The 17,964-nt window shown below is 46.3% G+C and overlaps 1 protein-coding gene across 1 annotated transcript in view; it reads left to right on the top strand.

The window, feature by feature from the left end:
• The window catches only part of LTN1 (listerin E3 ubiquitin protein ligase 1), a 165,148-nt gene that overhangs the window by 94,414 nt on the left and 52,770 nt on the right, over positions 1–17,964 (top strand). The window contains exons 21-23 of the mRNA XM_040338841.1: positions 2,571–2,724; positions 7,014–7,293; positions 12,351–12,585. Of these exons, the coding sequence (XP_040194775.1) occupies positions 2,571–2,724; positions 7,014–7,293; positions 12,351–12,585 (669 nt within the window). The remainder of the gene's footprint in view (positions 1–2,570; positions 2,725–7,013; positions 7,294–12,350; positions 12,586–17,964) is intronic.

The following is a 17,964-nucleotide window of genomic DNA, read 5'->3' as shown; positions in this document are numbered from 1 at the left end:
AAATAAAATAAAAAAGCAGCAGGTAAACATTTCACAGAAAAATCTGCAGGTTACCATGCTTAAAGCGGGAGTTCACCCATTTATGATTTTTTTTTTCTCCCATAAGGTTCCTGCTCGTTCGGTCTAGGGGAATCGGCTATTTGTAGTAAAATATGAGCTGTACTTACCCGTTTTCGAGCTGCATCTTCTTCCGTCGCTTCCGGGTATGGGTCTTCGGGAGCGGGCGTTCCTTCTTGATTGACAGCTTTCCGAGAGGCTTCCGACGGTCGCATCCATCGCGTCACTCGTAGCCGAAAGAAGCCGAACGTCGGTGCGGCTCTATACTGCGCCTGCGCACCGACGTTCGGCTTCTTTCGGAAAATCGTGACGCGATGAATGCGACCGTCGGAAGCCTCTCAGTCGGAAGACTGTCAATCAAGAAGGAACGCCCATTCCCGAAGCCCATACCCGGAAGCGACGGAGAGGATGCATCTCGTAAACGGGTAAGTACTGCACATATTTTAAAATAAATAGCCGATTCCCCTAGTAAAAACGAGCAGGAATCTAAGGGGGAAAAGTGCCCTCTAAGGGTGAACCCCAGCTTTAATGGGTTGAATAATTTAAAGGATAAGTTCACCTTTATCAACATGTTACACCTGTATTTAAGGTAACATGGTGAGCATCTTATACCTCACGCCTGATCCCCTCGCTTCCTCAGTGTGAGAGTGGACTGAGGACCTTCTCCCCGCACCCGCTGTCACAATTTGAAAATGAGCGCTGCCATGCGGGGCTCCACCCACACGGCTGTGTCATTCATAAACAAAGTCATTGTGGCTGACGGCTTGCAGTTCTCAATGAGCCGCAAGGACGCTGGTTGAGCGCTTTAGTAGTCCATTGATCTTCCTGGACTTCAGTAATTGCCTGCCCAGTGTTGGAGGTACGGGCAGACAGCTATACTGACAGTCTGCACGAGCCTGACATTGCACCCATGATCTGCTGATTGGAGATGCAATGCTTTACAGGCGCCTAAAAAATATATATATATTCTAAATGCAATATTTTTTTACTTGAAAGGGTCTTTAGCCCTTGTTCACACTGAAAACAGCTTTGAAATCGCACAAGTTTATCTGAACTCGCACCATTTTAAAGCTGTATTTCAGTCTGACTTCGGGGGGTGACTTGAAAGACATCTGTGTGGGTTCATGTACAAATGTCTATTGAGATTGCACCCCATAGTTACCAAAAGTAGTGCAGGAACTACTTTTGGAAATCTGTGCAGCGCGGGAAAGTAGGAATTACACCGTTTGTATTGCTCCTATCGCTGGCAGTAGGCTCAGATTTGACCCATCAACTCGCGCAGATGTTGAACGGGAGCTTAAAGTGATTTTGAACTCTGTGAGGCTGCTTTACTAAAGCTGGAGAGTGAAAAACTGGTGCAGCTGTGCATGATAGCCAATCGGCTTCTGTATTTTTTTTTTTTTTTTTTTAAAGCTTAATAGAACAAACTGAAGTTAGAAGCTATTTGGCTACAATGCACAGCTGCACCAGATTTGTACTCGCCAGTTTTAGTAAATTAACCCACTGTGTGTTTTTTCTTCCTTTTTTTTTTTTAAGGTCCAGGAAACACTTTTGCATACTTGCTCCCTGAATCAAGCTGTGTGCATTCTTAGCCACGCACAGCATTCGGAAAAGATGCCCGTGCATCCTCCTCTCAGCAGTTTCACTGATGGCATCAGGAACCTATTGCTCGCTACCCTCTGTGTCGCGTGAGGATTCAGGATGTTTCTGGGGGTGGAGTAGAAGGATCCTGGACCCATCTGTGGCAAGAACAGTGCCTAAGTTTGGGGACAGGAGGGGTAATAAAATTACTGGGGCCTTTACCCTAATGTCGCTTGCACTTTCAGTGCACTTTGCACTTGTAGTGCCAAGTGGATTTTCCTTCAGTAAATAACCCCCAATGTCTCTCTTTCTGCAAGACTGGTCCTCTAGCAGCATCTGCTCACATGTGGAGGCACCTATAAATATTGTGACAATCTTCTCATCCAACCAAATTAATCCAGATTGGGAGAAGCAGCTTGCTTTTGGGGGCACTGGTCAAGGGGCTGACATATATAATAAATATATATATATATATATATATATATATATATATATATATATATACATACATACATACATACATACATACATACATACATACATACATACATACATACATACATACATTTTTTTTTTTAGCACTATCTTAACCCTCTTGTGCATGGAGTTCACCAGAGCTTCACAGGTTGCCACTGAAGTCCTCTTCCACTCCTCCATGACGACATCATAGAGCTGCTGTCATTTCTTTAGTGTTGTCACATGAAAAGACATAATAAAATATTTACAAAAATGTGAGGGGTGTATTCACTTTTGTGTGTGTGTGTGTGTGTGTGTGTGTGTGTGTGTGTGTGTGTGTATATAGATAGATATTGTGATAAACTAAAGTGTAATTTTTAATAAGACTGTGCTAGAATCTTGTAGTTGTATTGACATTGTCGCTGTATTATTTTGTGGTTTCATTTATCAAACTATCTTTTTTTTTTTTTCCCCAGCAATTTGCAGAATGGTAATCCACAGCTGATCGGGTTGAATGTTGAGATAATAAGATTTTTTTCTGCCTTGCTGAAATCCTCCTCCACTTCTATACCCTGTCTGGGGGATGCTGAATGGGACTTTATCATGTGTTCTATGCTGGCGTGGTTAGAGGTAAGTTAACAAGTTGGCATTCCTTGCTCTACTGTTGTGTGATGTGCTCAGTGTTGTCTCTCCCTAGTGCTGGAACCTCATTGGGAAAGGGCAGAAACTAAGCAGCCTTAGGGCTCTTTCACACGGGCGGACCGTATGTCCACTTTTTCATCCATCCGTATATGGATGAAAAAGGGACATACATTGATCCCTATGAGATTGCGGGTGTCAGCGGATGAACATCCGCTGACGCCCGATCTCATCCGGGTTCCGATTCTGCAGACGGAGGAAAACCCTATTTTTCCATCCGTCATCGGATCGGGTGAACACTGACAGACGGTCCGTGTTCATCTGATCCCCCCCATAGGGGAGAGTGGAGATCTGACAGGGCGGCCCCTGCACAGTGTGCGGGGACTGCCCTGTCATCCAGCGGCTCAGCGGGGATCAACGGAGTGATCCCCGCTGAGCAAGCGGAGGTCCACGGGGCGGATCATCTCGGATCCATCTCGTGTGAAAGAGGCCTTACAGTGAGTGCTTGGGTTTCTCCTCAACTACTTCATGTCTACTGAACGTATTAAAATGTCCTAGATTGAGGTGGTTAAAACAAGCTCATGCTGAAATATTACCTCTTGTTTCACTGAGCTAGAAAGCAGGGAAATCCCCCGAATCCCCCCACACCACCAATGTGACACTGACATAAGATGAAAACAGGATTTCTAACTATTCCGTTCTCTAACCAAAGATTATCAAAAATAGTTTTGGCTGTATAGGTGCATGGTTGTCAGTGGTGGCCCATCCATTAGTGACGTGTAAGCGCCGCCCTTCCTATCCATGCGTCCGGCCCCCTAATCTACATGCAGGGCACCTGACGCATGTGATTAGGCTTCAAAAATGGTGGGCTTGGGGCGCAGAGAAGTGTGCCCTGAGCCCACCCAGTTGTGTGAACATTCGCTATTGTCACACTGATCCTCCTCCCGGCCAATCAGGAAGCAGAGTCAGGAGTGACTTGACCAACCGACACCTGTTTGTAATGTTGGCCTCCTGTCTTCAGTACTTTAAGCATCACTGGTGTGGAGAAGGTAATTAGATCAGGTGTTTGACTTCACTTAGCCCCCATTCACACCTAGGCGTTTTGTCGCCTGTAGTGTGACGCTGCAGCAGCCCCGAGACGCTGGAGGGATGAAACACATTGCCCTCTATGGAGATGGTTCACATCTCCACGCCGAACGCCGTACGCCTGCCGCCTGAAAAAAAGTCCCGGACCTTTTTTTCAGGCGGCGTTCGGCATAGGAGATGTGAACCATCTCCATAGAGGGGCTGAGGCTGCATTCACAATCGTGGCGTTTTGTCGCCGCAAATCGCGGTACAAGACGCCGCAATTTGTCGCCGCAATTCGCGGGACAAAACACTGCGATTTTGTACGCCTAGGTGTGAATGCAGCCTTACAGTTGTTGTGCTTCATAACATACATATATGGTATGTCAGTGGTGGCTGGTGATTTATTCCTTTGGGGGGGCTGCAAACACCCCCCCCCCCCAGAATGGCACAATCCTATAACTTAACATGGCAACAAGTGAAATGACCCCTGTTTCAAAAGTCTGCATACCCTTAGTTCTTAATACTGTGTATTGAGAGAGAGAGCGGGAGACCTTTACCTGTGCCATATCCACATTTTTACGACATAGTTGGCAGTAGTGTGAACCAATCCTGCTGGTAATGGAGTTTATTAGCACCCACATGAGACCGATTTATAAAAAAAAAAATATATCAAATTTTATTAATGTTCCTTAAAAAAATTCCGCCATAGCGTCAGTGCACAGTAGAAATCAAAGAGATAGGCATATGATACAGACGTCCTCTTGGGGCCCCAATATACAGACACCTCTTTACATACCAAAAGTAATGGATCCTCAGCTTCGCAGTCTGTGATCAAATAAAGCAGATCTGGGGATGTGTAGAATGGTTCCTCATACACGCTCTTTCCAAGAAAATACTTTACGGCAGGAAGGATATTCCACACTCCATAGATGAAAAACAGAGAGAGAACGAGCTCATAGTGAAACTCTCCTAAACATGAGTTATCAAGCGCATTTTAAGCGCCACGTACAGGATTTCTGGCAAAGACGGGCTTCATAAAAACATCCGAAATTGCCGCTGTATGGCATGCGTTCCACGGAGGCGGAAATTGCTTCACTGGTTGCTGCGAACCGGAATGTACTTTGATGGCGGCCTGGAGGGGTGAAACGCGTTAATGCGTTTGGTTGCCGCGAACCGGAAGTTAGGTTAACGCGTTTCACCCCTCCAGGCTGCCATCAAAGTACATTCCGGTTCGCGGCAACCAGTGAAGCAATTTCCGCCTCTGTGGAACGCATGCCATACAGCGGCAATTTCGGATGTTTTTTTCTGAAGCAGGGTGGGGTCACCGAAGGGGGAATCGCCTTATTTCTGTGGAAGCATCAGAGTAATTTTTCACCGATCACTGAAGCACTTTATAAATTCTACAAAGTTTTATATTGTTGATGTCACAAATATTTTGATGTATTGTGCACTTGGCCCCAGGCTATGTACTGTGTGTAAATCTCAGACCTGGATAGACAGAAATACAAATCCTTTTGGTGAGCAAAACGACTCTCATTTATGTATTTCATCTTTATTATGTAGCTGTTTGCCTGGCGTTCCTCTTTAACTTTATGTCCCAGAGAATCAAAAGAAGTGAGCAGGATTCTCCTATTTGACGGGTGTCACCGGAAGTGTTTTACATTTTAAATGTCCCTTTTTTTTTTTTTTTTTTTTCCTGTCTGGGTGATTATAGAGTCCAGTGTTTCTTAACTCCAGTCCTCAAGGCGCCCCAACAAGTCATGTTTTCAGGATTTCCCTCAGATGAAATGGCTGTGGTAATTACTAAGGCAGTGAAACTGATTAAATCACCTGTGCAAAATAATGGAAAACATGAAAACATGACCTGTTGGGGCGCCTTGAGGACTGGGGTTGAGAAACACCGCTATAGAGGGTGTATGTGCACAGGGCACATAATTTAAAACTAAAACAAAAAAATATTGCACCTATAAATCCACTTTAAAGCGGTGGTTCACCCTCCATAACAACTTTTTAGCATAAAATGAGGCATAGTAGCGCGAGCTACAGTATGCCTGTCTTTATTTTTTTATCCCCGTACTCACTGTGCACTCGTAGATACAAGATTACGACTCCCCGCGGGGAATGGGCGTTCCTATGGAGAGGGAAGGTGATTGACGGCCGGCTCTGGCACGTCACGCTCCCCGAAGACAGCCGGAACAGGTCTCGGCTCTTCACGGCGCTATACGGCGCTTGCGCACAGACTATGCGCAGGCGCCGTGAAGCGCCAAGTCCTATTTCGGCTATTTCCGGAGAAGTCAATCACCTTCTCTCTCCATAGAAACGCCCATTCCCCGCTGGGAGTCGTAATCTTGTATCTACGAGTGCACAGTGAGTACGGGGATACAAAAATAAAGACAGGCATACTGTAGCTCGCGCTACTATGCCTCATTTTATGCTAGAGGGAAAAAAAATGTTTTTTTTATTAATAGGGTGAATCCCCGCTTTAATGTTTTTTTGTACTTACTTTGAAAATGGGTTGTGTGTTTGCTGATGTTGCACTATACAACCTTTCCCGGCATATAAGCAAGTTCATGCATATCAAGCATTTTATAGCCTAATAATAACTTAATTCCAGGTATTTTAAAATTGTCAGAATTTGTTTTCGATCGATGGGGTGTCTGAATCGAGCATCTGTTTAATGCTTATGTCTCGGGGGCCTCAGTCTGAGACTCCTAAATAGCAGTTGGAAAAATTTGATTGCATCACACACAAATATTCCTCGATCGTCATATTGGTGGGGATTTATGTTATGTTATGACTAACAGTTGCACGTGATTTCTGATGTTCTTGGAAATGCATTTTGACCTCTATAACCTGATCATCTGCTGTTAACACCGATTGCCTCTAGAGGGCAGTGTTGTCCCACAAAACTCTCTTCCGCACTTTACATTGCCTCATTTTTTTACAAAGGTTTTGAATTTTTTGTCCATAAAAGTCTCTGCGTGCCTGGAAATGCCCAGAGATCAGGGCTGATCAGTGATGGATAAATCAGGATCCTATGTTCTGTATTCCTCTGGTAGTCATTATAGGGATTATTTTGATTTACTTATTAAAGTGTAATGTGTTGCAGGTTACTTCAATTACAGATAAGCTGGAAGTATTTCTGCTTTAATAAAGCTTCTCCATCTCTTTTTCTGATCTAATCAAATATTCTTCTCTTTCCACATTCTCAGACTGCGTGTGACAGCTCTGCTCTCTACCGTCTTCCACTTGTACGACTATTTGCTTGCGTAAGTTGCAGCTTGGCATCGGATTTGTCTGGCTATTTTCAAGCTGTCTCTGCAGGCGATACTGAAAAGCTTCCCGCCAATCTTATCTCTGAGTGCAATGAGATTCAAGCTGTCCCTGTGAGCGATGCTGAAAAGCTTTCCACCAATCTGATCTCCGACTGGAACGAGTTCTTCTCCGAAGGCATCCACAGTTTATTGTTACCAATGCTGGTTAAATTAGCAGGTAGGTTCCACTGCTGCCATGGTTAAATGGGATTTCCTTTATTTATGGTCACATTGAAAAAAGCATCTGCAAATAGCCCATTACAACTTAAAGGACATGTTCACATTCATTAACAAATGTGCTAGTCCAGTAATTGTCAACCTTTCGGAACCCACCGACCACTAATCTCGCAATTTTGAAACCAGTGGACCGCTAACCTGAGTTTTACTTACCTTATACACACAATGGTCCAGTGCGATGCCCCTTCCCTTGGCTCACACCGCTGCCTTATACACACAATGTTCCAGTGCGCTGCCCCCTCCCCCTGGATCACACTGCTGCTTTATACACACAATGTTCCAGTGTGATGCCCCCTCCCCCTGGATTACACTGCTGCTTTATACACACAATGGTCCAGTGTGATGCCTCCTCCTCCTGGATCACACTGCTGCTTTATACACACAATCTTCCAGTGTGATGCCCCCTCCCCCTGGATTACACTGCTGCTTTATACACACAATGGTCCAGTGTGATGCCTCCTCCTGGATCACACTGCTGCTTTATACACACAATGTTCCAGTGTGATGCCCCCTCCCCCTGCATTACACCGCTGCTTTATACACACAATGTTCCAGTGTGATGCCCCCTCCCCCTGGATTACACTGCTGCTTTATACACACAATGTTCCAGTGTGATGCCCCCTCCCCCTGGATCACACCGCTGCCTTATACACACAATGTTCCAGTGCGCTGACCCCCCCAGCCTGGATCACACTGCTGCCTTATACACACAATGTTCCAGTGCTCTGCCCCCTCCCCCTGGATCACACTGCTGCCTTGTACACACAATATTCCATTGCGATGCCCCCTCCCCCTGGATCACACTGCTGCCTTATACACACAATGTTCCAGTACGATGCTCCCCTCCCCTGGACACATCGCTGCCTTATACACACAATGTTCCAGTGCAATGCTCCCCTCCCCTGGTTCACACCACTTTCTTATACACACAATGTTCCACTACGATGCTCCCCTCCCCTGGATCACACCGCTGCCTTATACACACAATGTTCCACTACGATGCTCCTCTCCCCTGGATCACAACGCTGCCTTATACACACAATGTTCCACTACGATGCTCCTCTCCCCTGGATCACACCGCTGCCTTATACACACCATGTTCCAGTGCGATTTCCCCCTGGATCACACTGCTGCCTTATACCCGCTGTCATGGGCCTCGGGGCTGGAGCGTTGTAACATGTTACACCCTAAATATGGGTATATACCGTGTTACTGAAGCTAAACCTTTCCCCTTTTAAAGGTGTCCATATACAGTACATATAGATTTTTTTTTTCAAGTCTGTCTGTAGGCAGATTTAAAAGAAAAAAGGACGATTCCTCCAGCGAAGCTACATAACAAGGCTGGATCTCAGCAGAAACTGGTTGACCAATCAGAAAAAAAAATCGGTAGCTTAAATTGGATTTTCCTGGGGAGGGCCCTATTTTATCCCTGAGATAAGACGGAAGCCGTAGGTGTCTGTCCAGATCCAACCAGCAAAACGTTTTCATTAAAGCAGTGGTTCCCCCGAAATTCATTTTTTTAAAAAAAAATCCTTTCTCCCGCTTAGTACATGTACAATAATGTACTCACCCGTCCCAGGAATCTAGGCGCCAGCATTCTTAATTCATCAGAAAGTAAACTTTATAAAATACAGCGATGGACGTTTCCATCTTAGCTCCTGGCATTCTGAATCCCTATGCTGGAAAGAAATAGACACGCCCAGCCCCACTCAGACAGACCAGGAAGTGCCTGCTTCACAGACCATAAAGAAAGGTAAACAAACGGTTTAAAATGTTTTGTTTGGCGAACGTTTTTTAGGCTAACTATGCCCTTGTGTTTAAGGTTAAGTTGTTAGATAGGTGGAACCTCCACTTTAAGAAAGGGTTTTCCATAAGTATACATGTTTGGGTAAGACCAGGGGTCACCAAACTTTCTAAGCAAAGAGCCAGGTTACTGTTCTTTAAACTTTAGCGGGGCCGGACTGTGAGAGTAGAAAATGTCTGGTGGGAGTATTAGTTCCCCCATCATTGGAGTCAGTGGGGGGGGAAAGAGTGTCATATCTTTCATGTCAGTGGGAGGAATAGTGTCATATCTTTGGTGTCAGTGGGAGGAATAGTGTCTCATCATTGGTGTCAGTGGGAGGAATAGTGTCTCATCATTGGTGTCAGTGGAAGGAATAGTGTCTCATCATTGGTGTCAGTGGAAGGAATAGTGTCTCATCATTGGTGTCAGTGGGAGGAATAGTGTCTCATCATTGGTGTCAGTGGAAGGAATAGTGTCTCATCATTGGTGTCAGTGGGAGGAATAGTGTCTCATCATTGGTGTCAGTGGGAGGAATAGTGTCTCATCATTGGTGTCAGTGGAAGGAATAGTGTCTCATCATTGGTGTCAGTGGGAGGAATAGTGTCTCGTCGTTGGTGTCAGTGGGAGGAATACTGTTTCATCATTGGTGTCAGTGGGAGGAATAGTGTCTCATCATTGGTGTCAGTGGGAGGAATACTGTTTCATCATTGGTGTCAGTGGGAGGAATAGTGTCTCGTCGTTGGTGTCAGTGGGAGGAATAGTGTCTCATCATTGGTGTCAGTGGAAGAAATACTGTTTTATCATTGGTGTCAGTGGGAGGAAGTATGTCCCATCTTTGGTATTGGAGGGAGGAATAGTGAGTGCCCCAATGTTAATGTCAGTGGGAGGAATTTGCTATTAGGGGGAGAAATATTGTCTTATCATTTGGCATCTGTGGGGGGAATGGTGTCTCATCATCGGTGACGGTGAGAGGAATAGTAGCTTGTTTTTGGTATGGTGGCATAGTCCCCCATCTTTGGTGTCACTGGGGGGAATATTGTCTCATCATTGGTGTCTGTGGGATGACTAGTGTCCCATCTTTGGTATTGGAGGGAGGAATGGTGCCTTCTCATTCATATCAGTGGGGGTAATAGTGCCCCATCATTGGTGTCAGTGGCCTCATTATCGGTGTCATTGGGGGGAATGGTGCCCCATCATTGGTATCGGTTTAAGGCAGGGATCTTCAAACTACGGCCCTCCAGCTGTTGAGGAACTGCGTGTCCCATGAGGCATTGTACAACTCAGACATTCACAGACATGACTAGGCATGATGGGAATTGTATTTCCTAAACAACTGGAGGGTCCCTGGTTTAAGGAACAGTGCCTTGTTTCAGTGACAGGAACTATGCCCCACTTTTGCTGACAGTGGGGGGAATAACGTCCTTAGAGCTGAATAAAAAGCAAGCAAAGGAACGCATCCGGCCCCTGTGCCACAGTTTGGAGACCACTGGGTAAGATGATCATAAATGCTTTTGGAGTTATCTTTCCTAAAAATAAATCAATATTTTAGTGATCTGATCGCTCAAACACCATCCCATGTCTGTGGCTGGCCAAACCAATCCAATCTTTCTCTATAAACTTTTTTATAAATGCATGAAAATCGCTCCTTGCATAATATTAGAGCTTACTCCTTTTCACATAAAGTCACTTCTCTGTCTTATTTATACTTTTCCCCAGCATTTCTACAGAAACCTAAATATTTAACCTTCTCCCATGCTCGCCTGCAGGACTTTTCCAGAGCCTCTCCAATCCTATGGAACTCATTACCCCAATCTGTCTGATTATCGCCTACTCTATTAGCTCGTAGACCAGGGATATGCAATTAGCGGACCTCCAGCTGTTGCAAAACTACAAGTCCCATCATGCTTCTGCCTCTGGGTGTTATGCTAGTGGCTGTCAGTCTTGCTATGCCTCATGGGATTTGTAGTTCTGCAAGATCTGGAGGTCCGCTAATTGCATATCCCCGTTTTTAGACGATCCCTGAAAACCCTCCTCTCCAGAGACGCCTAGCCTACCACCACATAACTTTATTTTAAATTTTCTCTATCAGCTCGTCCCCCACAGTTATTACCTTTTTTTTTTTTTCACTTGACCCTCCCTTCTAGATCAGGGGTGTCAAACTCAATTTTATCGTGGGCCACATCCGCATTATGATTGTCCTCAAAAGGGCCGGTTGTGTCTATAAGATTAGATGTCCAGCGCATCCCCCTCCCTTTTACATTAGATGTCAAGAGCCACCCCACCATCAGAAGTTGAGTCCCCCACCCTCTCTTACATCACAGTGCACCCCCCTTTCCTTATGCTGTTGCTGGGAAGAAGCTGGATGCATTGCTTGAAAGCAGAAAGTTAGGCTGCTTTCACATTGCAGCGTCAAGCCGCGGTGACGGTATAGCCGCGCTATTTGTAGCGCGGCTATACCATCGTGTTTACCGCGATATTTGGGCGCTAGCGGTGAGGTTTTAACCCCCGCTAGCGGCCGAAAAAGAGTTAATACCGCGGTATTACCGCGCTTTCCCATTGATTTCAATGGGAAGGCGCGGTATAGGAGCGGTGAACACACCGCTCCTATACCGCGGTAAAGATGCGGCTAGCAGGACTTTTGGAGCGTTCCTGCTAGCGCACCGCTTCAATGTGAAAGCCTTCGGGCTTTCACATTGAAGACTACAGGGCATGATTTTTCATGCGGTATAGCAGCGCTATTTTTAGCGATGTACCGCATGAAAAACGCCCCAATGTGAAAGGGGCCTTAGGGTCTGGAGAAGGGCTGGAGCTCTCCTGCAGCTGCAAGAAAGGTGCGAGGGCCACATGAAATGGCCTGGAGGGCCGGATTCAGCCCGCGGGCCTTGTGTTTTGACATCTGTGTTCTAGATTGTAAGCTCTAATGAGCAGGGCCCTCCTGTATTGATTTGTATTGTAACTGTACTGCCTGCCCTCAGGTTGTAAAGCAATGTGCAAACTGTTGGCGCTATATAAATCCTGTATAATAATAATAATAATAATAATAATTTTACAAAAGCTCCAAAGTATGGAAAAAAAGGCTTTGTAAGCCCGCAATCTATTATGTTCACATATTGGCCCTTGCACTAATTTATGGACAACAATACAAGTACATCTGTGGAATGTTCCTTCACAAAATAATGTGCCCCCCCCCCCTTTTCTTTGTTTATTCTGTACAGGGGAGAGCAAGGCTACAGAGATGTCTTATCACAGCCCTGTGTTGCAGTCGCTCGGCGAAGCTCTGCGTTACATTTCAAAAGAACAGCTGCTGGACCACAAACTCCCAGCCAAGTTTGTTGCTGGACACAAGACCAACCTCCCTGACAGCTTGCAGAGCTTGCTAAATACCCTGGCTCCACTCCTGCTGCACCGGGAGAGAGCCATACAGATCACAGTCTACCATATGCTGAAAAAGTAAGAACACGACATGTTCCTTTTTTCTTTTTTTTTTAGTGCTAATTACCCTGCTATGTGTTTGTTTAGTTACCATGCCCTCACTAATTCCTTGCCGGTGACATCGCAGCCCTCCTTATCTAAAAATATTTTTATACAGCGATTTTTACTACAGTGCAGACGGTCTTGTGACAAGAAGATTTTGTAAGAGAAGATGCATTGCCTAAAGCTATTTGCCATTTTTCTTCTCCCCAGGGAGGCATTGGGTAATTCATTTAAGTTACAGACATGCATGCCAATCTTACTTCTGCATGACGCTTTAACTAATGCCGTCAGAAATAATACTCAGTGCAGTAAATCTTCAGAAGGCGGTGAAAAGCTAAACCGTACGCTGGAAGTTGTAAGCGTGTTTTTGCTGGTCTCCCAGGCCTGTGAAAATGGAAGTTGACTCACCATGGAACTGGGGCATAAAGCATATAAAGTTGCTAGATGTGAAAGGTTCTAAGAAAATAGAACTCCAGCCAAAAATACAATAAAAATGGATAGCCCATTAAAAGATTAAAGTGATTACTAAAGCGGAGTTCCGCCTAAAAAAAAAAAATATTAAAAGGCAGCAGCTACAAATACTGCAGCTTCTGACATTTAATAAATGGACACTCACCTGTCCAGGGTGCACACGATATAGGCAGACGAAGCCCAGCAATCGCTCGGCTCTCGGCTGCCCCGCCGCCATCCATGGTGAGGGAATCAGGAAATGAAGCGTTGCGGCTTCACTTCCCGGTTCCCTTCTGTGCATGCGCTGCGCATCCTAACTGGTCCCTGTCGTCTCTGCTGGGGGGGGGGGAAGTGGGTGCAAATACCTGCACCCTCCCTCCCCCTGAAAGGTACCAAATGTGACACCAGAGGGGGGGGGGGGGGGGTCCGAAAAACTGAGGTTCCATTTTTGTGTGGACCTCCGCTTTAAGGACATTTTTTCAAGATGTTACTCTATGCTTGCCTGCTCTGGCTCTTGCCTTCTCTGGCTCTTGCCTCCTCTTCTGGGGTACCCCACCGGCGCATTCCACTCCTCCCTTCCTCCTGGGATGTGTGCTTCCATAAATACAGCTCGGCTCTATTATGGCCACCCCAATTCCTCCTTGACTGGCAGGAGTTGGGATGCGAGACCAGGATGAGGGGAGAGTGGGGCTGTAGTCAGGACAGTGCTGGATTGTGACCGGAGGCAGGTAAGTGTTTAGGCGGGGGGCTGTCAGTCACAGCCAGTGAGCCAATGAGCAGAGAGCAGGGTGCGGGGCTGAGCAACAGCTCTGTGTGTATTTATGGACGCATAGTGTGGGGCTCGAGAGCGAGCACCCACCAGTGCCCCCATAGCTAGCGGCTTGCTATTGGGGGCACTGATGAAGAGGTAGGAGCCAAGAGTGCCAGCGGAGGGCTCGAGAAGTGGAGGATCGGGGCTGCTCTGTTTAAATCTATTGCACTGAGCAGGTATGACATGTTTATTTCCAAGAAAAAAAAGAACGTTTAAGATCACTTTAAAGTAAATTGAGTTTACATAGACCTAAAGTATAACTAAAGGCATAACTTTTTTTGGTTTTGGATAGAGTGGAGAGGGATTAGAACACCTGTCAGTTTTTATTGCTGGCTGTTCCCCCGGTAATGAGATTCACTCTCTGTATTTGCCCTGTTTAGCATTATGATTGAAAGTAAAAGAAAATCCCACATTTTGGGTTGCCCCTGAAAAGTAATAGAGTGGAAATCTTCCAATAGGGACACTAGTTCCCCAATGAATTCCCTTAATTTGCAGGCTCTCCGGTCATGTTCTGTTTGACTGTATCGTTCTGCCCCTTTCCTGTGAGGCTCACAGTACTCAAAGATTGATTTACAACTACATGAGCACTGCTCAATCCTGGAAGAATGACCCCCCCCCCCCCCCAGTCCTCGGGAGAAGCATTGGTGATGTCATTGGAGTAACTAAAAGACTGAAGGGAATGGGTTCTAAAAGCTGGAGTTCTGCTTTAGTTGTATATGAACAACTTAAAGGGTCACTAAAGGGAAAAAAAACAATTCTTTAAAATAATAAACATGTTATACTTTCCTCCACTGTGCTGTGCAGTTCGTTTTGCACAGAGTGGCCCCGATCCACGGCTTCTGGGGTCCCTCGGCGGCTGTCTCTGGTCCTCCCCGCAAGAACTCATCACCTTCATGCGAGAGAGCTCGCATGGTGATGAGTCCTTGCGTGCGCGCTCCTATGATACAGCGAGCGGCCATACCCGCTCACTGTATCACTTGGCGTGCCGCGTCACTGGATGTGATTGACAGCAGCGCCAGCCAATGGCTGTGCTGCTCTTAATCCATCCGCTCTAGCCAATCAGCGGCCAGGCTGAGCGGCGAAGAGGATCTTGGGACCAAACACGCGACTTTCGAGGGGTCAGGTAAGTAAAACGGGGGGGGGGGGGGGGCAGCATCATCAGATGTTTTTTCACCTTAATGCATAGATTTTGTTCCTTTACAACTCCTTTTAATTCACCAGTTGTTTGACCCCTTAAGTTCTTGGCTCTGTCTAGCTGGCAGAGCTACAGTGAGGGGAAAAAAAGTATTTGATCCTTTGCTGATTTTGTACATTTTCCCACTGACAAAGAAATGATCAGTCTGTATAATTTTATTGGTTGGTTTATTTTAACAGCGAGAGACAGAAAAACAAGAAAAATATTCAGAAAAACACATTTCAAAACTTGTTGGCAATCAGAGGTCAGATGTTTCTTGTAGTTGGCCACCAGATTTGCACACATCTCAGGAGGGATTTTGTCCTCTTTGCAGATCCTCTCCAAGTCATTAAAGTTTTGAGGCTGACATTTGGTAACTGGAACCTTCAGCTCCATTTACATATTTTCTATGGGAAATGGCTAAGCCACGCCAGGACCTTTAATGTGCTGCTTCTTGAGCTACTCCTTTGTTGCCTTGGCTGTTTGTTTTGGGTCATTGTTATGCTGGAATGCCCATCCATGACCCATTTTCAATGCCCTGGCTGAGGAAAAGAAGTTTTAACCCATGAGCCCATCTATCGTCCCTTTGATGCGATGAAGTTGTCCTGTTCCCTTAGCAGAAAAACGCCCTCAAAGCATAATGTTTCCACCTCCCAGTGGGGATGGTGTTCATGGGGTCATAGGCATTACTTCTCCCTTCTCCCTTCATCCTCCTCCTCCTCCTCCTCCTCCTCCTCCTCCTCCTCCTCCTCCTCCTCCTCCTTCTCCTTCTCCTTCTCCTCGTCCTCCTCGTCCTCCCTCCCTCCTTCTCCCTCCCTCCCTCCTTCTCCCTCCCTCCCTCCTTCTCCCTCCCTCCTTCTCTCTCCCTCCCTCCTTCTTCTCCCTCCCTCCTCCTTCTTCTCCCTCCCTCCTCCTTCTTCTCCCTCCCTCCTCCTTCTTCTCCCTCCCTCCCTCCTCCTTCTTCTTCTCCCTCCTCCTTCTTCTTCTCCCTCCTCCTTCTTCTTCTCCCTCCCTCCTTCTTCTCCCTCCCTCCCTCCTTCTTCTCCCTCCCTCCCTCCTCCCTCCTCCTTCTTCTCCCTCCCTCCCTCCTCCCTCCTCCTTCTTCTCCCTCCCTCCCTCCCTCCTCCCTCCCTCCTCCTTCTTCTCCCTCCCTCCCTCCCTCCTCCCTCCCTCCTCCTCCTTCTCCTCCCTCCCTCCCTCCTTCTTCTTCTCCCTCCCTCCTTCTTCTTCTCCCTCCCCCCTTCTCCCTCCCTCCCTCCCTCCCTCCCTCCCTCCTTCTTCTCCCTCCCTCCCTCCTTCTTCTCCCTCCCTCCTTCTTCTTCTCCCTCCCTCCCTCCTTCTTCTCCCTCCTCCCTTCTCCCTCCTCCCTTCTCCCTCCCTCACTCCTCCCTCCCTCACTCCTCCCTCCCTCACTCCCTCCTCCTCCTCCTCCTCCTCATGTTGATGCCAAATAGCTTGATTTTGGTCTCGTCTGACCACAACACTTTGGCCCAGTTTTCCTCTGAATCATTCAGATGTTCATTAGCAATCTTCATACGGGCCTGTACACGTGCTTTCGTAAGCAGGGGGACCTTGCAGGCGCTGCTGGATTTCAGTCCTTCGCGGCGTAGTGTGTTACCAATTTGTTTTCTTGGTGACGATGGTCCCAGCTTTGAGATCATTGATAAGATTCTCCCGTGTAGTTCTGGGGTGATTCCTCACCGTTCTCATGATCATTGAAACTGCACAAGGTAAGATCTTGCATGGCACCCCGGACCGAGGGAGATTGACAGTTATTTTGTGTTTCTTCCATTTGTGAATAATCCCACCAACTGTTGTCACTCTCTCACCAAGCTGCTTAGTGATGTTCTTGTAGCCCATTTCAGCCTTGTGTAAGTAAACAATTTTGTCCCTGACATCCTTGGACATCTCTTTGGCCTTGGCCATGGTGGAGAGATTGGAATCTGATTGGTTGCTTCTGTGGACAGGTGTCTTTTATACAGGTAACAAGCTGAGATTAGCAGCACTCCCTTTAGGAGAGTGCACCTAATCTCAGCTCATTACCCGTATAGAAGACACCTGGGAGCCAGAAATCCTGATAATTGATAGGGGATCAAATACTTATTTCAGACTGATTATAGACCGCTCATTTCTTTGTCAGTGGGCAAACGTACAAAATCAGCAGGGGATCAAATACTTTTTTCCCCTCAATGTATTATGGTAGAAACTCTGCTGGGGCTTCCCTTCATTAACCACTAGGAGCATGAAGCAGAAGTAAAACGAATCGATTGGAAATCTAGAATAACAACCTCATAACTGCAGATCCCAAGAAATAGATGTGGACAACTTAGTGAGTCATTCCCCAGCAACCACCCATATGTCACATTTAATTTTTGTGTGGATTTGGCCTTTACAGTAGATCTAGCCCCAGATATTTGATATGTGCATGCCAAGTACTTAACCACTGCTTCAACTTCTCACCTTTTATGACTTGCTACAAAGTTACTCTGCTGCAGTCTAACTGCAGTAGAGGAAAACAAGGAAATGTTAGCTCCTGTCTGCAGCAGACTGATGACATCATCTCAGCAAAGTCGCTTGACTAGAGATCAAGGACAGCTCTTCATGATAAAGGATGGAACTTTTTGAATTTGCTGTATTATGTGACCTGTCAGAAAAATTGTCATGCAGTAGAGTTGCTTTTAGGCTCTCAGAAACAATTTCAGATACCACTGTGGCCTCATCACCAGCCACTTTGGTGCATTGGCCATACTGGATCCATCTTTCTGGCCAAACATTTAAACTAAAAACACAAAAGCCACACCTCCTGCTAGATTTTTTTTTTTTTATAAGGCCCCTTTCACATTGAGGCGTTTTTCATGCGGTACAGCGCTAAAAATAGCGCTGCTATACCGCATGAAAAAACCTGCCCTGTAGTGTTCAA

The sequence above is a fragment of the Rana temporaria genome, chromosome 2, assembly GCF_905171775.1.
Source record: "Rana temporaria chromosome 2, aRanTem1.1, whole genome shotgun sequence".
In the NCBI taxonomy this organism is placed as follows: Eukaryota; Metazoa; Chordata; class Amphibia; order Anura; family Ranidae; genus Rana; species Rana temporaria.
The sequence above is the reverse complement of the archived record's forward strand: the minus strand, read 5'-3'. Positions and strand labels throughout refer to the sequence as shown.